General features: G+C 39.1%; 1 protein-coding gene across 1 annotated transcript in view; it reads left to right on the top strand.

Annotated features, from left to right (window-relative positions):
- LOC145997249 (tetratricopeptide repeat protein 17) overlaps positions 1-21,366 on the top strand; it is a 164,778-nt gene that overhangs the window by 105,945 nt on the left and 37,467 nt on the right. The window contains exons 9-13 of the mRNA XM_083134092.1: positions 3,713-3,954; positions 7,965-8,220; positions 12,406-12,630; positions 17,409-17,763; positions 19,414-19,727. Coding sequence (XP_082990218.1) covers positions 3,713-3,954; positions 7,965-8,220; positions 12,406-12,630; positions 17,409-17,763; positions 19,414-19,727 — 1,392 coding nt within the window. The remainder of the gene's footprint in view (positions 1-3,712; positions 3,955-7,964; positions 8,221-12,405; positions 12,631-17,408; positions 17,764-19,413; positions 19,728-21,366) is intronic.

Consider the following 21,366-nt stretch of genomic DNA (forward strand, 5'->3'; position numbering starts at 1 on the left):
TGCGTCATTTCGTTTCCTCTCTGTGAGCGCATGGTTAATGGGACTTGAAAAATGTCAAGAACTTTTTTGATTACCTTGTAATTAAAACTTTGCCACATAATGAAGCAACTAAAAAATGAACTCTCCATTTACATAATTTTCAACGTATTTTTCAAAACGACGGCAGGTTCTTCGTCGACTGGTGGGACGAAGTGGGCATGTTGGAAACAGGTTGTAATAACTTAAGGCCTCACAGCCCTCCAACTGGCGACAATTCCTCCCATGGCCCTGAACACGTCCCACTTCTTGACTTCCTTGACTTCACTTGTTGGATTATCCCCTGGTCCAGAGGCTGAAGCACGCTGGTGGTGTTCTTGGGTAGGAAAACCAGCTTGATGTTCCTGAGATTGTCGAGAGAAGGATGTGCAGGACAATTGTCGACGAAGAGCACGACTTTCTTGTTTGTGCACCCATCCTTGAGTCGAAGCCTCGAAGTTACCTTGTAAACACCCCCCAAGGCCATCCATGCCTTCTTATTAAAGTCATAAGGCAGGATGTTGCCCTTGAAACCTCAGGGTTTTTTGAACTTTCCGATCACTAGGGGCTTCATATTATCGCTGCCGTCCATGTTGCAGCACAGAAGGACGGTGAGATGCTCTTTACTCCTCTTCGCACCCTTGCACTTATCCCTTTTCATGGCAAGAGTGCGATCTGGCATCAGGTTGTAGAATATCCCCAGCTCGTCAGCGTTGTACACATCTTGAGGTGGATATCGGTTGAGGATGTTTTGTATCAACGGCACTCACCGATTTCGAATCGACTGATGCACTTTCGCCGACGACTTTGTGGCTGGATATTCCGTGATGCACTTTGAAATGCTCCAGCCACCCACTTGAACATTTAAAGTTATCTATCCCCAACTTCAGGGCAAAGTCGTCGGCCTTCTTCTGCATCATTGGTCCATTAATAGGTACGTTTTGAACTCTATGCTGGCCAAACCACTCCAGCTTAGCCTTTACCAGGTTTGCATGCGCCGTGCCTTTCAAATTTTTGGATTTAACATTGTGGCCTTCCTTCTGCACTGCATTCACGATTTCATCTCTCATTTTGAGAATCGTAAAAAGTGTCGACTTCGGAATACGATGCCACCGTGCAATCTCTGTCTTTGTCATTTTCTTTTCGTCCACTTTCTGGATGATCTTGTACTTCTTCATAGGCTTCAAGAATGTTCTCTTTCCACTCATTTTACCGAAATCACAAATCCGTAAAAAATAGCGTGGGTAGTCAAAATCACAAAATCAAATCCAAAAATACAAACAAACCGAAATATAAAAAAGCATAAGTCGTCAAAAAAGCCATAATCAAAACCAAGAGAAATCCTACATTGAAATCCAAAACTCAATGCACAAACCAAGACATAATAGCACAAGCACAAAGAGAGGGTAGTGTGTGTAAGAGCAAGCGAAATCACAATGGCAAAACAAGCCTGGTGCATAAGTAGCGACCATCACTGGGCTTGGGGGAGTGGACAACAGAGGTCAAGTGGTATTGGATATCACTCAAGCATGGCATGCGAACGTCTCTCCATAGATGTCACTTTGATCTCGATGCATTACCGAAGCGCTAAACAAATTTTAAGGCATTTTTCTAACACCTCGAAAAGGAGCAAATTGGTACAAGAATTCAGTCATAACTTTTTACTGGTTAAAGATATGTCGAAAAAACCTTCACCATTGCATTTCTCGTGAAATTCTAGCCCATTTTGATATGTCGCACAACCCCCTTCCCATTTAAAATTCTGAAGTTGAATTCAAGATGGCGGACATCAAGATGGCCGCCGACTGTGTGGGTGGCGTCAATGTGGTTCCCCCTTGGCCAGATAACGATTGGTCATCACCAATTTCAAATTCCATGCCGCAGTGGCCTTGCACTGAGGGTGTTAAGTGACTTATTGAGCCACCCTGTATATGTAGTTACCAGAGTATTAAGTTTATTCCTGTATAAAGAGGTCCATTCTTTCTGCTCAAATATTTACAGCAGGATTTGCATAATTCACAGGGTAATTCAAACTTCAGAAAGAATCGCGTAGGTAAATAAACTCTAAATTTCATGTTTAAGAGTCTATTTCACATTTTGCAGTTCATTTCCCATTATTTCGTGACAAAACAGGGTAGGAAAATGCACCTCACACCTTTCAGAAACATGAAAAATAAACATTACAGTGTGTTTCACATTTCGTGTTTTCATCTAAAACTAAATATGCATGCCTCTAAATATTACATATACACACAGACTACTAGATAGGATGGAATCTTATTTACTGATAAATAATCCTTCCAGGCATTACCATCCATACCGACTGTGTTCTCCAAACACATCCTGCATTTAGACCCTACCAACATCGGACTCCATAATAAAATACACTACACTAAAGATGGAGATTGAACGAGTACCGTGGTTAAAAGTCCAAACCATTCTTCTACCCAGTAGCACCAGGTAGCACACATTGGTTTGGATCACACTTTAAACTGTAGGTCCAGTCCAATTACCCTATTTGTGCATAAGTGGACTAAAACAAAAACTCAAAACCAAAATTTCATTCTATATACCACTTTTGGTTCAATTTTTCGCCGTTATCGCAACAAAATTTTATTTTATTTAACGCTTTTGAACCCAAAATTGACTCTGTTTTTGTACCGAAATTTTGCTTTTTTTATTTACCAAAAATATGTGCCTCTTGTAATAATGAATGGTTTTTCAATTTGTGCCTGTCTTAGATTTTCTTTTTTTGCCATTTGTGATCTCTGTACTGACCTTCCTTCTTGCTTTAATGCTCAGCTGGAGCTTTGGCTACCACCAGGGCAGATGTTTTCAAAATTTCTTTTAGAAAAAAACACTATCATATTCCCAAATCTTGAAAATTACATCAGCTTAGAATTTATTCTACAGTATTACCATGAATTTTTGTGTGGTTTGTTGTTGCTGTTATGTAGATATTATCTGTAGTTCAATAGACTTACATAAACACAAAGCTATTGAGAATATTTAGTTAACAGTCAAAGCAAACCACACGAAAATTCATGGCAATGCTCTAGAAGGAATTCTAAGCTGATATAATTTTTCAAATTTGGGAATATCATAGCGTTTTTGAAAGGAAATGAAAATTTGGTAGCAGCTATAGGTCCAGCCGAGCCTTAAGGAACATTGACTTCAATTCAGTCATGGCCTGGTAGATTCCTTTGAAACTAAAGGCACAGGCAAATATTGGTATTATGGTAAATTATAGGGATGTGTTGATATGAAATTTTGGCCGATACCGATACCGATAACCAATATTCTACCGATCCGATGCAAAATTAGAAATGGTCCTTGAAGAACTTGAGAGGTTCATTGACCTCCTTAATAAATGTGTGTTTCGAGGTGACTGCAGTGCAAGATAAATTGCATATTTAGACATTTACTTTTTTAGAAAGTAGGGCATGGAGATTATCCATAAAAATTACAACAAAATGGCAGAATTTTGCACTAAATTATCAAATATTTATCGATATATTGGATCAGTAAAATAATCGGTAATTTTACCGATAAACTGATACACCGATATGCCTATATCGGCCGATACCGATAGAGTACCTATTAATTGGTCCCATCCCTAGTAAATTATATTAGTTCTGATTAGTCTTACTGAAAATATAAATGTAACTGACATACTTGTTTCTTTGTTTTCATTCAGGCCAAGAAAATAAGTGACCAGGTGACTAAAAGGGGGAAGTCCAGCCCTGCAAACCCAAACATGAGTCATTACCACCAGCCCACAAAACCGCCCAAGTTCTCTGAATTTCCAGCAAAGAAGACCACAATGTATGAGCACGAGGAGTGGCCATCTCACGAGGAATGCCAAACTCATCTTTCTTCGTTTCCCCAAATTAATGAATTTCCTACAGTATTTTTGCCTCCAGAGGATAAGGGCTATGAGTAAGTTACCAGTTCTATCATTTGGAGTTTTTAATTTTTTGATTGGAGCTACAATCTAAAACAGTTCTTGCTGTTGACGTATCCTGAAAAGTATGAGTTTAACTTCTGCCGGTGTCTGTGGTGGGTTTGTTGAGCACAGCATGCTATGATGCCAGGGGTCCGGGTTCGAATCCTGGCCTGGGCATGGGTGTTTTGAGTGTCCCTTCATCAATTTCATCATATCATTACTCATCCTCATCATCGCGATTAGCCAAAAGTGGCAGAAAAGCAAAGTAAAATAATCCAAATCAATCAATCAATCATTTTGTTTGAGTTTTGCTTTAAGTCCACTTTATACACAGATAGGCTAATTTGAATTGGACCTACAGTTTAAAGTGGTATTGAAACCACTATGTGCCTCCACCAGATATCAAACTCGGGATCCCTTGATTACAAGGCAATGGCACGACTGGGGAGGCTGAGAAGTATGCATAAGGATTATATCTGCGATATCCTTAACAGTATGCACAAAGATTATGTCTGGGAATATCTTGAGAAATATGCACAAAGAATACCTGCCGATATCCTGAGAAGTATACATAGAGATTAGGAATGTAATAATAGAAATAATTTATTTTTACAGTGGTATCTACAGCCTAAAGTATCCAAAATACAACACTTCTATACAGTGTGAGTCAAAAGTCCCTGACCACCCCTTATAAAATGAAAGGGAGTGTAGATTGCAGCAATTGGTCACTGTAGTAATATGTTAGGCCTAGGGCGGAAACTTTTTGGTGCGTGTCATGAAAACGTCCGCCATCTTGGCTCCAACTTCATTTCTTTAAATGGGAAGGGGCCATGTGGAGTATAGGCTAGAATTTCAACAGGAATGCAGTGGTGAAGTCAGATTTATGAAAAATTTAATGATTAGGAAGTTATGGGCATATGAAAGTTACACAATGTATTCAATATGCTGTCCTTCTTGTGCTATGCACATGTTGAGATGGTTCTTCCATGCTATGTGGACACAGAGCAATATCTCAGGTGTGATTTGTGCACAGGCATCCAGGATGCGTTGCTCCAAGTCACCCACATCCCGAATCTTTTCAGCATACACGATTGACTTCAAATGACCCCACAGGTAAAAATAGAGTTTGTTCAAATCTGGTGATTGGGGAGGCCATTCCACTGGCCCACGTCGACCAATCCATCGACCTGGGAACTGGAGGTCCAGATAGTGCGAGCCTGTCGCCCATAATGAAGTGGTGCCCCATCCTGCTGAAAATATGATGGGAAGCTGCCATCCTCCGTTAAGACTGACAGAAAAATGTGTTCTTGTAACAATTGCAAGTAGCCCTCTGTATTTAGCCAGACCCTGTGGCCGAGTGCTTAGCACATTGTGCTGCGACGCCAAGTGTCCCGGGTTCGAATCCCGTTCGGGCGTGCTTGTTTGTGAATGTCCATTCATCAATTTCATCATTTCATCACCCATCCCCATTTTCGAAAATTAGCCAAGAGGCACAAAACACGAAGTAAAATAAACTAAATCAAACAATCAATCAACTCTCGGCATTTAAATTGTCATGAATGAAGAATGGGCCAATGATACGTGTCCCTCAGATTCCAGCCCACACCATACCTTCCCGGCACCAACCATATTGCTCGGATCTCTCCACAATGGGTTCTTGGAGGACCAATACCTCATGTTCTGTTTATTCACTTTCGCATTCACATAAACATTTGCTTCATCGAAATGCAGAATATGCAGTCCAAAGTGTGGGTCCTGGTGAATTTGCTCCACAGCCCGTTCACAAAACTGCATTCTCCTATCCGGGTCATCCTCAGAGAGATGGTGCTGCAGCTGCAGCTTGTACGGTTGCCACTGAACCATCTTTAACACCCTGAAAATGGAACTCTGGCTTGCACTTCATTGCACAGACATTCGACATGTGCTTCGCTGCGGAGACTTGGCAAACGATGCTAGCACTGCTGTAGCTGTTCCTTCGTCAGTGGCAGTTCTGGGCCTACCAGATCGTGGCCTGTCCTGGACTGTACTGCTCTCTTTGTACCTGGTCAGCAATTGGGATACTAACTTGCAACACTGGGTTCCATTGAGGGTTCCGTTCGTTGAAATCATGAGCTACAGCACGGGCACTTCTGCCTCCCCAGCTTGATGATCTGGATTTGTTCGGCCTTGGTCAATGGCATGGTTCAGCACCTGCAAATGATACGTAATTATCACTTTCATATGCCCATAACTTCCTTATCATTAAAGTTTTCATAAATCTGACTTCACCACTGCATTCCTGTTGAAATTCTAGCCTATACTCCACATGGCCCCTTCCCATTTAAAGAAATGAAGTTGGATCCAAGATGGCGGACGTTTTCATGACATGCACCAAAAAGTTTCCCCCTAGGTCTAACATATTACTACCATGACCAATTGCTGTAATCTACACTCCCTTTCATTTTATAAGGGGTTGTCAGGGACTTTTGACTCACCCTGTAGAACATTCTCATACATAATTACAACTGTATAATTCATGTATACAAAGTACATTTGAACCTTTAAATTATTTGTGGTATGGATCTAAAATACAGTGTGTTCTGCAAGTGTGGAAGCTTTGTCATTGGTATTGACATTGGTTCAAAGTCATATTGGCTCAACACTAAAAATTCTCTAAATAGAAATAGACAAAAAGCAGTTATCACTATAGGCAAGAAACTGCATTCGTATCTGTACGAACATTAATTTATGTAGGATGAAATTGTTGTGATTTCCCCACATGGTGGTGCTTTGTACCCATCACAGCAAGTGCTTGAACCAACCAATCACATGAGTGTACTGTTCAATGTGCCTATGCTCCCACACTCATAACTGATGACTGAAAAAAGGCATGGAAAAGTCAAGGGATTTTATTTAATACAAAAGTCTGGAAAAGTTTGATAGTCACATTTGTTTTTTTCATATGTAGTGGAATCCTGAATGTATGTTGCTGGATTTTACATTTTCTTGCATTTTAAGTTTAAGCATAAAATGGAGGTTTTGCTGTATTTTTTTTTAAACGCTAATTGGCGCAACAGATGTTCATGTAGAAGAAAATAAATACTCAACAACATGTCTTTTGTGACATTTTCAGGCAACAGTTTGTTAAACATCACACAAAACAAATAAGCAGCGCCATAACAGTCTGTCCAAGCTTTAGACTCCATTCCGGAGTCATCGTCAGGACTTGTAGAGAGATAGAGAGGAAGACAGAGCCGACGTTTTTATGTTGCTACTTGCTGTGTCTGAAGGAAGATGTTGAAAAATTTATCCTCTTCTGACACAACCACAACAAGCCGGTTCTTACTCTACCAGCTCTTGTAATGACCCTGGGATGTAGTCGAAAGCTTGGGCAGACTTTTAAAGTGTATTTTATCATACTGTTTGTTTTGTGTAGTTTTTAACAAACATGCCTTTTCTTACAACTGGAATAAGTTCTACTGTGTTTCTACTAGCAATGAGCCGTTAAGAAATTTTGGCTGATACTGATAAAGTACCAATATAAAATTTGCCAATACCGATAACAGATATTCTACTGATTCGATATAAAATTCCAAATGGTTCTTGAAGAACCTGAATGGTTCATTGACCCTTTTAATAAATGTCTGTTTCCAGGTGACTGCAATGCAAAAAAAGTTGCATATTTAGACACTTACTTTTTTAATAAGTAGGACATGGAGATTATCCATACATATTATAAGAAAATTGCAGAATTTTGCACTAAATTATAAGATATTTATCGTTACATCGTATCAGTAAAATAATCGGTAATTTTACTGATAAACCAATACACTGATATACCTATATCGGCTGATAATGATAGAGTACCGATTAATCTATTCCATCCGTAATTTCTACTAAAAAAACTGAGTGAGACAAAACACCATACAATGATAAGTTTAATGAGAATCGTGACACTCCTGGATGCTGGAAATACACCAGTGATATTACAATATGATCATTTTTTAATTTATATTAATTTCAGAGTCCACATGTACCTGAATGAGCTGATAGGACTGGATTTTGAAGCAGAACACCCTCTACCATGGTACCCACCTGTTTGCGAGAAGCTTTTAGCCAAGTTAGAGCCGTACGATGACCTTCTTTCCATGAGAGAAAGGGAGAAGCTGTCGACTGAGATTCCAGACCTTTCCCTCAGGCACCACCTCATGAAGTATGTGAACAGCGAGAAAACTGTGGAGGCAGAAATTGGACAGAGAATACTCACAGCTCTTAATAAGGTATGTCTTTGTCTCTGTGGATTCTACAATAATAAGGTCTTGCAAGTTGGGTGATTTTTTTTTCCAACCTTGTAGTTATCGCCGGCTGAATGCTGTTTTGTCGTATCCACTTTTCGTCAGAAATAAGTTGATGACATTACCATGTTCCTCAAAGCATCATGTTCTGTGTGTGGCTGTCAAGTAGTGTGAATTATCAACATTAACAAAATGTTTGCACAAACGTCGTAGCGTTTTCAAAATCCACGTTATGTCAAACTTCAATCAGCTCTCCTGGAAAATTAGCGCAAATGGACATAACAGCAGCATAGTATTCAGCGGGCGAATATGTAGTCAATTTTTCCATTTCCAGAATTTATTGCTTTTATTTTCCATTTTTGGGAGCTTTTATATTTTTTTTATGTTTTTTCAAGTTTTTATTGTATTGTATTTTGCTCCTTCACACTCGCCCACACTATTTAGTCATATATACTTCTCCCAAATTTCTACAGTAGTATTTTAGGGAGCTTCCATACTGAAACGACAAGTTACAAGTGTCACTTGGAAATGAACCTTTTCTCAGTAGCATCATGTTACATCAGTCTGCTGGTTACGCATGTGTAGTGAATTTTTTTCCCTCCAAATTTGAGGTACCTATGTTGCTTGTTCTTGATTTTTGGTATTAGTGTCATTAATCTTCAGTGCATAGGAGTCTCCCCTGCGTGTTACCTTTCCAGATGGGAACTTTTCACATGTGCTCTTGATGAGATGTACAAAAAAAATTAGCAAGATTGTTATAGAGAAATGAAATCTTTTTTTGGGGGAGGGGAGATGAAATTTATATATTTTACATCCCAATAATAAAACTTACATAAAGAGGAAGAAAATCAAAATGTTACACAAAAATTCATACTCAGCATCCTCCTGTGCCTCTACAATTGACCAAAGTGAATGAAAAATGTAGCATGTACCAGTGGTACAGGCCTACAACCATGTAAAATAACATTGAAAATAGGCAAATACTTGTTGGGGGGAAAAAATAGTAACAGTGTATAAGAAAAGCAGTGTTGCCATCGTACAAAAAAAAATATTGGAAAAACACTTCTATCTTTGGTTCTATGGATGCCGGAAGGACCATATTTGCAGAGAAGCAGAACAGAAGACCATTCTTCGAGGACATAATCCCTGTCCCCCAATTTTGGAAAAAATGAAAGGAAATTGCTGGATCCCTATTGTCACACAGTGTGAAGAAGTGTTGTTGTTATTATTATTACTGTTAATATTATTATTATTATTACTATTACTTCAAAATGTGAAAGTAAGACATACGTGAGTGAATCAAAAAGTAAGTTACACCCCCCTGTAAAAAAAAAAACACATGAGAAACAAAAAAATTATTCGACGAAAATGCATGAACATGTAACTTTTTCGACATAGTCACCAAGGTGTTCCAAGCACTTTTTGTATCATGTGACCAGTTTTTCGATTCCTTGTGTGTAAAAATTCCATCCAATTTCTTTGAACCACTTTGAGACTGCTTCCTGCACTTCCTCATCTGACGCGAAACACTGACCCCCTAGGTCTTGTTTGAGAGGACTAAAAAGGTGGTAGTCACAGGGTGCCAAATCAGGTCTATAGGGAGGGTGAGATCACACTCCCACTTGAATTTCTGCAGTAAATCCTGTGTGACACCAGCTGTATGGGGGTAGCGTTGTCGTGAAGAACAACAACCCCATCACTCAATCTTCCGGGCTTTCAATCTTTAATGGCTTTTCTCAGCTTCTTTAAGGTCCCACAGTATGTTGCGGCATTGATTGTTGTTCATTGGGGCTGTAAACACTGTAAACAAACCTTCGGAATCGAAGAAGTTCGTCAGCATGACCTTTCGAACCGTTGGACAGATTTTGTCTTTCCTTGGTGGTGGCGAATCCTTGTGTCTCCATTCCATGGATGCCCTGTATGTCTCGGGAGTGTATTGGAGAATCTGCTGACCATCCATGGAATAACACCGAAGAAATGACAGCGCAGCATCAAAACGTTGATTTTTGTGCTCGTCAGTTAACAAGTGCGGCACCCAGCGAGAGCACAGTTTACCATAACCCATCTGATCACAAATCAGCATAGACGCACTACCATAGGATATGTTCAGTTCACTTGCAATCTCTTTAATTTTCACGTGACTGTTAGCAACAATGATTGCATTCACACGCACCGTGTTGTGGATAGTGTTCACAGTTGCAGGCCGCCTGACACACGGTTCGTCGTTCATGTTCGATCTTCCCTCTTCGAACATCTGGCACCATTTTGCGATCATGGGGCGCAACATTGCTTTCTCACCATACACCTCGACAATTTGGGGATGGATTTCACTCCGATTATGCCTTTGTGCCCACAAAAATCGGACAATGGAGCGCACCTCAATGTTGGATGCCAACTTAATACGACGTGCCATACTCACACTGTGACTACTCTCATACTAAACTAGCTGGAGCATGACTGCTTCTGGGGTGTGAAGAAAACATTCCAGACAGTGTTGCCACCAAGCGTGATTAATTTATCTCTCTTAGTACAGGAACAAGGGTCGGAACTTACTTTTTGATTCAACCTAGTATCTGCAGAAACCAGTGGTTGAAGAGTAACATGTTACGTTGTGTAATTATCAGAGGTAAAAAATTGACATTTTTAAAATGCATTTGTTAAAGATATCAGCAGTATTTACATGTAGATAGCTTTGTCATTCCAGAATATCATACCTTCACATGTATAAAAAACAAAAATTAAAAAAAGACTAACTGAATTATCAGCTGTAGTTTTTCAAGAAATGTTCGGAAGCTCATAATTAACCTTTTGCCGCCCAAGCATCTCGAACGAGATACCCAAATCTAACCCTCACTGTCCCAAGCGTCTCAATCGAGATGCTGTGTCAAGGTCGTAGTTTTTACATTATAACTTCTATTTTCCCATTTTTTTAAAAAAAAGTATTTTCAGGGGATTTACCCCCTTTCCCCCTCCATATATACGCCGAATGTGCATAAATTATATATCTTCTGAATTTGTGATTCATTCTGCGTACAACGGTATATCGTTCATATCTCCAGGGCAAATAGTCTCTGAGCTAAAGCCATTTCAAGGTACTGCTGCATTTTGAAGCTTGAATCAGTGCCGACCATTCCTTTTGGGGGTACAACTCAAGTTACATTGGTCATTGATAATAATGCAAATATTTTTGTGTTCCTTACATGTCAGCGATAATTTCTATGTGCATTTTGAACTTTTCATATCCTTTTTTTCGGGGGGCGGGAGGAGAAACCCCATTTAAAGAAAAAAATCAGGGGATTTCCTCTCCATATGTGCGCCGAATGTGCATAAATTATATATCGTCTGAATCTGTGATTCATTCTGCGTACAATGATATACCGTTCATATCTCCAGGGCAAATAGTTTCTGAGCTAAAGTCATTTCAAGGTACTGCTGCATTTTGAAGCTTGAATCAGTGGCATACCGACAATTCCTTTTGGAAGTATAACTCAAGTTACATTGGTCATATGATAATAATGCAAAATTTTGTGTTCCTTACATGTTAGCGATCATTTCCATGTGCATGTCGACACTGTCATGTACTTTTTGCTTGAGGGGAGGGGGGGGGGAACAAATTTATTCTTTTCCGAAATTTTGGAATTTTGAGAGTTAACCCCGTCCCCCCTGCCACATATATGCCGAATTTGCAGAAATTTCTTGTAGTCTGTATCTCTGGTTCATTCCGTGAACAATGGTATATCACTCATCTCTCTAGGGCAATTAGCCTCCGATCTACACTCATTTAATTGAAACTCTGCATTTTGCTCAAAATCGGCTCAGGAACGAGAGGCTTACATGTAAAAAAGGCCTTGGGCGGCAAAAGGTTAAAATGGGCTCATTTGAAAACAACTATCTGCTGAAGCTTAAATATATGTTGTCCAATGCAAAATTTGATGATTCTCTCTCTCTATCCCTCCCTCTCTCTCTATCCCTCCCTCTCTCTCTATCCCTCCCTCTCTCTTTATCCCTCCCTCTCTCTCTCCCTCGCTCTATCCCTCCCTCCCCCTTTTCTTTTCTTTTAGATTCCAATTTAAACAATGTTGATAAGACCAATTCCTGACATTGAGGTTATTGGTGTGAAAAGACTGTAAGTGTTCTTTGAATTCTGACATAGCTTTCTTAACTTTACAGAAGGTAGGACCCAGTTGGTTGCTGTACACCTTAGCAGGACTGTACTGGAGAGTCCATGGGAACATGCTGAACGGTTTGGAATGTCTACGCCATGCTTTACACTATGTGCCTCACGATGTAAGGGACGTGGTTCTGGTTAATTTAGGTTCACTCATTTTCAAACTTGGCCAACCAGATGATGCACTGAAAATAGCAATGGAAGCCTTATCCATCAACAACGTGGAGGTATGTATTCACTCTTTGTTTCCATGTTATTGTTAATTTTTTTAAGTTTTGTTCCATTTGGAAACTTAATCATCAATTTATTTGCTGCAGGTTTTGGCTACAGTGGAACTTCAGTTGTATGTTCCCAGATATTACATTTTCTTGCATTGGTTTGTAAAAAAATTAAATTCAACCAACATACCTTTTTTAGGGTGTCCGAAAAGTCACGTAACAGATTTTGAATGTACATAACTTTTGTACAATAAGTGATAGATACAAGAAACTAACCGAACTACCTTTTTGTATGTTAAATTTCAAATCTTTCTTTTCAACTGAGTATTCATTGAATAACACCCAGATGTTGGGCACACCTGGTACTGCCCTCTGAAATGACCAATATTGCTAGTACACCTCATAGTTTCGAACAACCTTTTTTTTATGAACATGTGTAATTAACCCCAGAGTCCGTTTGTAATGCATAAGATAAAAAAAAAAAAAATCATTTATAAGTTCGATAAATATCCACACAGACCATCAACTCCCATTGAATACTTTGCGAGTGACTACAGCAGTATTTTATCCAAGTTTGTTTTTACTTGTTTACACCGTAGTAACTTTTTCCGTATACTGAATGTTCATGTAGAGCATGATTTTCTTGTTTAATGTTTAGTACATAGACAAGTAGTTTCATGTCTCTATCACTGTTCGTACAAGAGTTATATGTTCAAAATCTCAGTTGCATTACTTTTCGGACACCCTATAGTAGTAGTTTGAAATCTAGGTCTAAGCTGATACCACTTTGAAGCAGTTCCAAACCAGTCAAGATACTCATACTAATTTCCAGCAATAGCAATGCTTGGAAATTGTAACAATTAAAAAAAAAATCAAAATATTAATTAAAAACAATATGTAAGTATTCAATTGCAATTATATGCATCAATTTACCACAGTTTTGCTTTAAAATATTCAAAATTTACATCAGAATCTTAAAATAGCTGTCGTTTAATGACAACATCCATTTCTTAATATTTAATATTTACACTACAAAAGTGTTGCATGACATTTTATGGACTCTGTAAAATGTTGAAACTCCAAAAAGCATAGGCTAGTATCACTAAATAAATTCAGATACCAATATCACTAATATCGATACATCAGCATATGTATTGGTTCAGGTAAAATGACTTGGTATTAAAATGTTGAAGTGTTCCAAGTTGGGTAAGCATCGTTTTGAATGTGAATGGAATGGATCTGCGAGAGAAACAGCATCTGGCTGATGGAGTAAGATTTATTCTGAATGACACTGACATATCTTGTCCTGGTTTCATCCTTTCTACCTTTTTAACTTGAATATTCTAATTTTTAATACATGATGAATTTTCTGCTGCTTCCTGAGGAAGACCAATGTATTGGAACTATAACTATGAAGCACACCTCTACAACATACATTGTTTAAATTTCACTTTGTTACAAATTACTGTAGTGATTTTTATTGTGATAACATGGAGGACTGTGAAGAACTTTTCCTGCATTATACATTCAATTTTCATGATTCCAATAAAGCAACAATTTTCCAGGAATTTATATTTTCGTGCATTTTAAGTCTAAGGGGGTACTGACAAATGGAAAATCAAGGTTTCACTGTACAAGGTAATTATAAATGATTCATCGGGTTTGAAAGGGCTGCATTAAAAATATATAACACATACAATAAAGAATGATACATGAAAATAAACGGAAACTGTCCCAAGGTTCAGATGTACTTTCACAAATGTTCAATGTGGCTTCCTTTCATCACACGACATGTCTATGCGATAGTCTAGTTCGCCCCACACACGCTCGAGCATATCCCTACTAATGGTCGTAAATGCAGCTGTAATGCGATCCTGCAGCTCAACCAAAGTTGTTGGTAGTGGTGGCACATACACTGTCTCTTTCACATGCCCCCAATGGAAAAAATCACAAACCGTTAGTCAGGAGATCTAGGAGGCCATGGAAAAAGCACTAAGTCATCTTCAGCACTGTTTCATCAGAAACGCTTGGATGTCCTGTGCTTTTATGTTTACACAGGCAGCCAGTTTCCTTAACCTGTCGATGCAATCGCAGAATGCTTTGGTGACCTGGCGGCACAGTTGCAAACTGTCTCCGGAATGCACGCTGTATGGTAACAACAGAAAAACACTTCTCATATTCCAAAACATGGAATGCTTTCTGCTGCATAAATGCCATTTTGGAAATTAGGTTTGTGCTGCCATCTGTCGGCAGGTTCCAAGGTTACAAATATGAGAAATTTAAGTCTCAGATATGTTCTTTTGTTTCAAGATTAGCACACACATATTATATTAATAGTTTTGAAAATATTTCACTTTAAAACCCAATGAATCATTTATATTTACCCTGTATTTATAAGGCAATGTAATCCAGAAGTTTGTCAAATTTGAAGTTGGAAATATTAACCTAAGTGGAGCAAAAATTAGTAAAAAAAATTAGGGGACCACTGTGGAGTAGTTGGTTAGTTGTAGTAAAATTACAGGTCTGACATACGTTCAATTTTTACCACTGACCAAAAGAAATTTGTCCACCTGAATATCAAAATGATCATAAGTAGCACTTTGCGAAAATTTTGAGGACATTCTATGAACAAGTATTTACCTTAGATATGTTTTTCCTTTGCTTTTCTGTATTTTATGGCTTGTGCTGTTTATTTATTTAAAATTTAATGTGTTCGCTCATTCTCATTACCTTATAGGAAGAGGGATGACATAACATTTTTGCTGGTACCGATATATTGCTCCAATATAAAATTGTAAATCTTCCACAAAAATTTGTCCATCTTCTTGGTAACTGGAATGCATTTTGCCTTATTTTACTTCACTTTTCTGGCACTTTTGGCTAATCACAAAGATGAGGATGACATTAATTGGATAAAATTCATGAAAGAACAATCACAAATACTCATGGACAGGACACAACAAGAGCAACATTCGAAATTAACAAAGTAAAGTATAATTTATTCTTTCCTACTTGGGTGTTCTTGGACATAGAACTATTTGGGGATGGGTTACAAATATCATGTGCACATGTGTAGTCAGGTTGGTTGATTTGAGTTTGTTTTTAAACCCACTTTATACACAGAGAGGCTAATTGGGATTGGACCTACAGTTTAAAGTGGTATTGGAACCACTATATGTCTCTGCTGGGTATCAAACACAGGACCCCTTGATTACTATTCATGTCGGAAAGCGTTCCATGCAATATTGAATTGATATTTCAATTGTGGTATAAGGGGTGACTCTTTCTTAAGACACCCACATGTCAACCTCCTTTCCATGTAGTACACCCTGGACTGCATTTTGCTGACTAACGAGGCTCTTGCATCTGGATTCACAGGGGCACATGTTGTGTTGTCCGTATACCATAAAGGATCTATCTCAACTCAGGAGAGAATGTGTGTGTGTAGTAAGGTAATCCTCGGAGTATAGTTTGATCGCCTTATTGCGAGAGAGGAATGTTTAAAGTGAATGCCTTGATGACGTAGGAACGAGGAGAATAAATAGTATGGGAGAGAAGCAAGCGGGGTATTTTTGCTTGAGCTGGTGAGAGTGGTGGAGGACAGAGAACCGAGGTAGCCGAGAGGCCATCACCTTTCCTTTCGACGAGACTGTTGAGACCAAACCAATTCACTGACATGCCGACTTCAGTCTTGAAGATGTAAACGTAGTGTTGTGTATCATTCAGGTTACATTAAGGTACCTCTCTGCAGGGCCTAGGGGCCTGCAAGGCAATGCAAGTTAGTCGTGAACGATGGTATCACGCACCCCAGAATCGATCCCAGAAACCTTAGGGTTCGACATGATATGTTTGTAATTGTTCCTTCATCAATCTCTATCATATCACCATTGATCTCCATTGTTGTGATTAGCCAAAAGTGGCAGAATAGCAATGTAAAATAAATGAGTCTATATACAGAAGGTCGATCCGCGTATATGTGTCCGATTTTGGACTAGCACTTACCTTATGAAAATACACGGAATCACCATCGGTTGGCCTCATGGGACTCGCATCCGGTGACTTCACCAGTATATCGTGAAATGGAATACCCCGAATGCCGATGTCTGTCGCCATATGTGGCAGAAAGTTCTTAGTAGAACGAGATGTATGTGATGAGACCTTACACCAATAGGCCTCACTGAGGTAATGTTCACGGCTTTTAAATCCTTCCGGAGGTTTAATTTCTCACACAGGGTGTGGTTCACAGTTGACTGGACCACGTGGAGTCGTGTGGCCATCACACGTTGCGTCGGGAGGTTTCCTTTAGTGTCATTCGATGCAGCTTCCGAGACACGGGTGGCATCACTGCAGTGCACGCTCCCTTCCTCGTCCCCCTGGTGGGCGACTGAATAGCTGGAACCTCGTGGTTTTTATGCCGCTTGATTATGTTCTTGATGGTCGTCGAACTCAAGGCACATCCATGTTCTTTGCACTGTTTCTGAATTTTTGACACCGAATATTTGGCGTGGAAAAGTGCAACTACGTACCCCTCCCAAAAATGGTTCACCTGTGGAGCCATAATGCACACAAGACACACTCGTGATAGTGCCACGATACTACAGGCTCTAACCGTCCTCCCGCTTGGATCGGTTGATTCTGTGCACAGGGGCGACGGTTCAAAATCGGACACACATACGCGGATCGACCTTCTGTATTCATTATTATTATTGTAAAAACCATATATTAGGAAAAGGATCAATATGGAAGTACTTTATGTTTCAATTTTTTAACCTTTTCTATTTCAATAGCCTGCCACAAATTATCTTGTGGCAACGGTCCTTGCAGCAAAGGGAAACTACTCAGGTGCCATCCACTACTTAAAGCAGGTGCTTCAGTCTGAACCTGACTACCAAGGCAGTAAAAGCTACATGATGGCAATTGCATGCAAGAGCAAGTTCTCCACCCCAAAAGCAGATCCTGTGAGTGAGAAGGAAGACGAGCTTCAGATGTGCTCGAGCAGCTTTATGCAGGAGCAGTTTCTTAGTGCTGACCCCTCGGAAACACTGATTTGCACTTCTAATGACTGCGAGTCTGTCGGAAACGATCAGCTGTCTGAACACTGCCAAGCGGCACTTCAGTGCTTTTCAGCTCGGCAGGAGAAAGGTAAAGATTTATGTACAGTTCTTAGGAGCTCTACTAGTATGGTATATATTAGTTGAGAGCTGCACTTTTGATTTAATTTAAATACAAATAAAATCATGCTTGTGAAGATTTCAATTCTAATACATTTATATTCACAGTGGAAACTAAACTTCAGAGATGTACAGTGCAGTTAGAACATTATTCAGTGACAATTTTGCTTGAAGTGAAAATATTTTTCCAGTGTCATGAATAAAAGTGCACCATAATGATGGGACAGATTAATTGGTACTTTACCGTATTTACTCATGTATAATGCACACTTTTTTCCAAATTTTTGCCCCCAAAAACTGTGGTGCGTATTATGCACGGAATAATTTAGACAGCCAACATGAAACCGTACAGGGTCGTTCCATGATTTTGGGACACTTGCATTTTTTCATGTTTATGGAACCCTATCATGTTATATATATTTGTAAACTTAAATCCCGCAGTTTCTGAATATGGAAACAGTATTCCATTCAAGATAACGACACTAATGTGAAATAAGTTCATCACAAAATGAAGCAACATTCTGAATTTTATGGTACTGTGGATGAAAGAAAACACAAGGAAAAATATAATCATGTATTACTGGCCAAATAATGACATACATGGAGTGTGTAAATTCCTTAATGGAAGAAATCTTGTGCTGCTAACTGCTATTTGGAAGGTCCTGAATGTGTCTCGTATAAATGTTACATTAGTCACAGAAAGAAAAAGTACATATTTTGAAGTTCTTTTATAAAAAGTAAAGAAGGAATGAGCAAAACCATGTATAAAAGTTTGAAGGGCATTTCACACGATTTTTCACTTTGTAATGTAATGTTCCGCAACATCAAGAAAAGCAGTGCAACTCTGGAGGAATTTGAGCATGCACCTTCCGTCACATGGGATGCATATCAGCAGTATTTGTTGGGCGAGAATAATAGAAAATAACTTCCTGAGCACTGCAAATCCATAACATAATTTTGATCTTGCTTTCTACTATTACAGAATAAATAAAGTGGTTAAAGAGTGAAATCTTTGGGATGCTAAACACAATGGAGGGAGAGGGGGGAGGTGGCATGGCTTGTTTCTCTCATTTTTACAACAGAATTAATAAATTTTTCTTGATTTTGCCTTGCAGGATAATTCATACTTCAGAAAATATTGTGGCGTTAAATAAAATACCTAAATTTCATGTTTAAGAGTTAATTTCACCTGTACAGTTAATTTCGTATCATTTTGTGACAAAACATGGTAGGGAAATGTACCTCACACCTTTCAAGAACTTGAAAAACAAACATTACAGTGTTATTTTACATTTTGTCTTTCTGTCAAAAACAAAATATGCATGTAAAGTAATTCTTCAAGCTTTTCTGACAGCAAATGATGTAGAGATTTTCCGGTGATTTCCCCGATAGACTTCTGAGCTTTAATCCCTGAAGATGAGAGTGATGTTATCTCTCAAAAGCTCAGAAGCCTATCCGGAAATCACGTGGTTGATATCCCAAGAAAACCTCTTCATTGAAATATGCATGTGTCTACTAAAGCACTGCTCAACCTGTTCCAATTGTAAATTATGCTTAAAATGTATTTTGATGTAGCGTACACCAACATTGAAATTGTAACACCACTGTTTTCTTCTTCCAGGGTTTGGATCGTGGGTCTTCCAGCCAACTATGTCAAAACTCCTTGCACTGGCCACTACAGGAGGCCAGTGTGGTATTCCGGAGCTTGCGTCTCTGAAGAAGTCATTACTGGGAAGCCTCCATGCGGAGGCAATAGATTTGGGAAATGATGAAGATCACTGGAGTGAAGAGCATGAAGAGGGTGGCCTTGAGATGAATCAAGAAGGAAAGTGCGAGGATGGACTCACGTGTGAAGAAGACGAGCCAGAAGACAGCTCGGCTTATGAATCTGAAATCCAGTCCATGCCTGAAGGTCCAGATATGCCAAAATCGAGAGTAAGTGCAAGATTTTTTTATGTTCGTTTGTTCTTATGAAGCACCCTGCAGTAGCTATGCATTTGGATGTTGAAATTAAAATTAGGATTTTGGTTTGTTTTTTAATCAACTGCTCTCATTCAGTCTCGTGTTTGGTCAAGGGGAAATTCATAAATTGTTTGTAAGCAGAATAATATGTGTGTATTACCATAAAATACTCAAAATGCTGATCAAGGCAAAATTTATTGTATAAAAAAAATACACTATAAATGTAATGTTCCCACCCTCTAACAGGGTCTTCTTAAGACAAAGATTCACAATAAATTGATATAAAAATTGAAACATCATCTTATATATACACTCGAAGTACAGGGTCCATACACATAACAACATGAAGGTGTCAGTCCTTATCAGAGACATTTGCTGTCAGGAATTCTTCCGTGTGGAGTCTCCTGGCAGGTAATTGACACTCTACCTGACAGGTGATTGACAGGTACCTGGGAAAGTCTGTACATTGTGGCAAAGTAAGGAGTGGTGGCTTCTCCATGACAAGGCACCAGCCCACAAAACCTTGAGTGCAGGGGGAGGGGGGCAAGGGTGCCATGCACCCCTCCCCTCCTTCGAGCCATGAAATATTATAATGTGAACTTATAAAAACCTACGAAAACAATATTGATGATTTCTTTAGATTTTGCAACAAATTCGGTTTTGTCATTGCGTAAATGAGTGGGCTGTTTCTGGAGAGAGTCTGCAGTCTGTAACATTTAGTAATTGTAGTTCTATAAATATGATGTAAGGCTACCAGATGTCCTGATTTATTTGGGACAGTTTATTCCTTGTAGTTCCTGTCCTAACTGCATACGCAATATGCGTCATTTAATTTATAAATACAGTCTGCTCTCGATTCTACGACCCCGAATATAACAACCCTGTCGAAGCAACCACCTTTTCTCTGGGAACCGTGAAAAATTGAAGAAAATCATCCAAAGAATATGTTTGTTGCACTCATTTTATTCCCTGTGTTGCCATTCCCTTCACGAGTGCTCTACCGCTCGCAAGTTGGTCTGATCTAAAAATAGACACCACCACACCATGCTTGAATGATATACAAAAGCACTTGACCTCTGCCCTCCCCTCCACCAAGCATGCCATTGTTACTCCGCACGTGACAGACGCTACCCAACATGCAAAGCTTGTTTTGCTATTGAGATTTCCCTTACACTTGGATACGTGAGAAGAGAATAAGCACAAGTGCTTGGATGTTGTTTGAAATTGACCTTGACTTGTTTCCTTATCCTAAGAGCTGCAGACAACTCGTGGGAGGAGGGGGAAAAGCAGCCTGAAATGACTGCTGGACTTGCATTCTTCGTCAATGTGCATGGCAGGTCAAGCTTTTTCATCGATGAATGCACCACCTTGGAAATATTCACCAGTGCCACATGAGAAATGAGAGATAATATTGCAGGAATGTTCCAAAATACAGACGTGTGGCACCTGAAAATCTCACCCATCTGACTAGCTCTGACCTACTATCGGATTAAAAATTATAGATACTCGAATTTGGACTCCAATGAAAAATTAACCAGTAGACCTACATTAAAACGAGTTACTTCAAAATTTAGTTTATTCATTTCTCCGTTAACCTATGCTAACCAATTTT

Source organism: Lepisma saccharinum, chromosome 13, assembly GCF_977018435.1.
Source record: "Lepisma saccharinum chromosome 13, izLepSacc3.1, whole genome shotgun sequence".
Classification (NCBI taxonomy): domain Eukaryota; kingdom Metazoa; phylum Arthropoda; class Insecta; order Zygentoma; family Lepismatidae; genus Lepisma; species Lepisma saccharinum.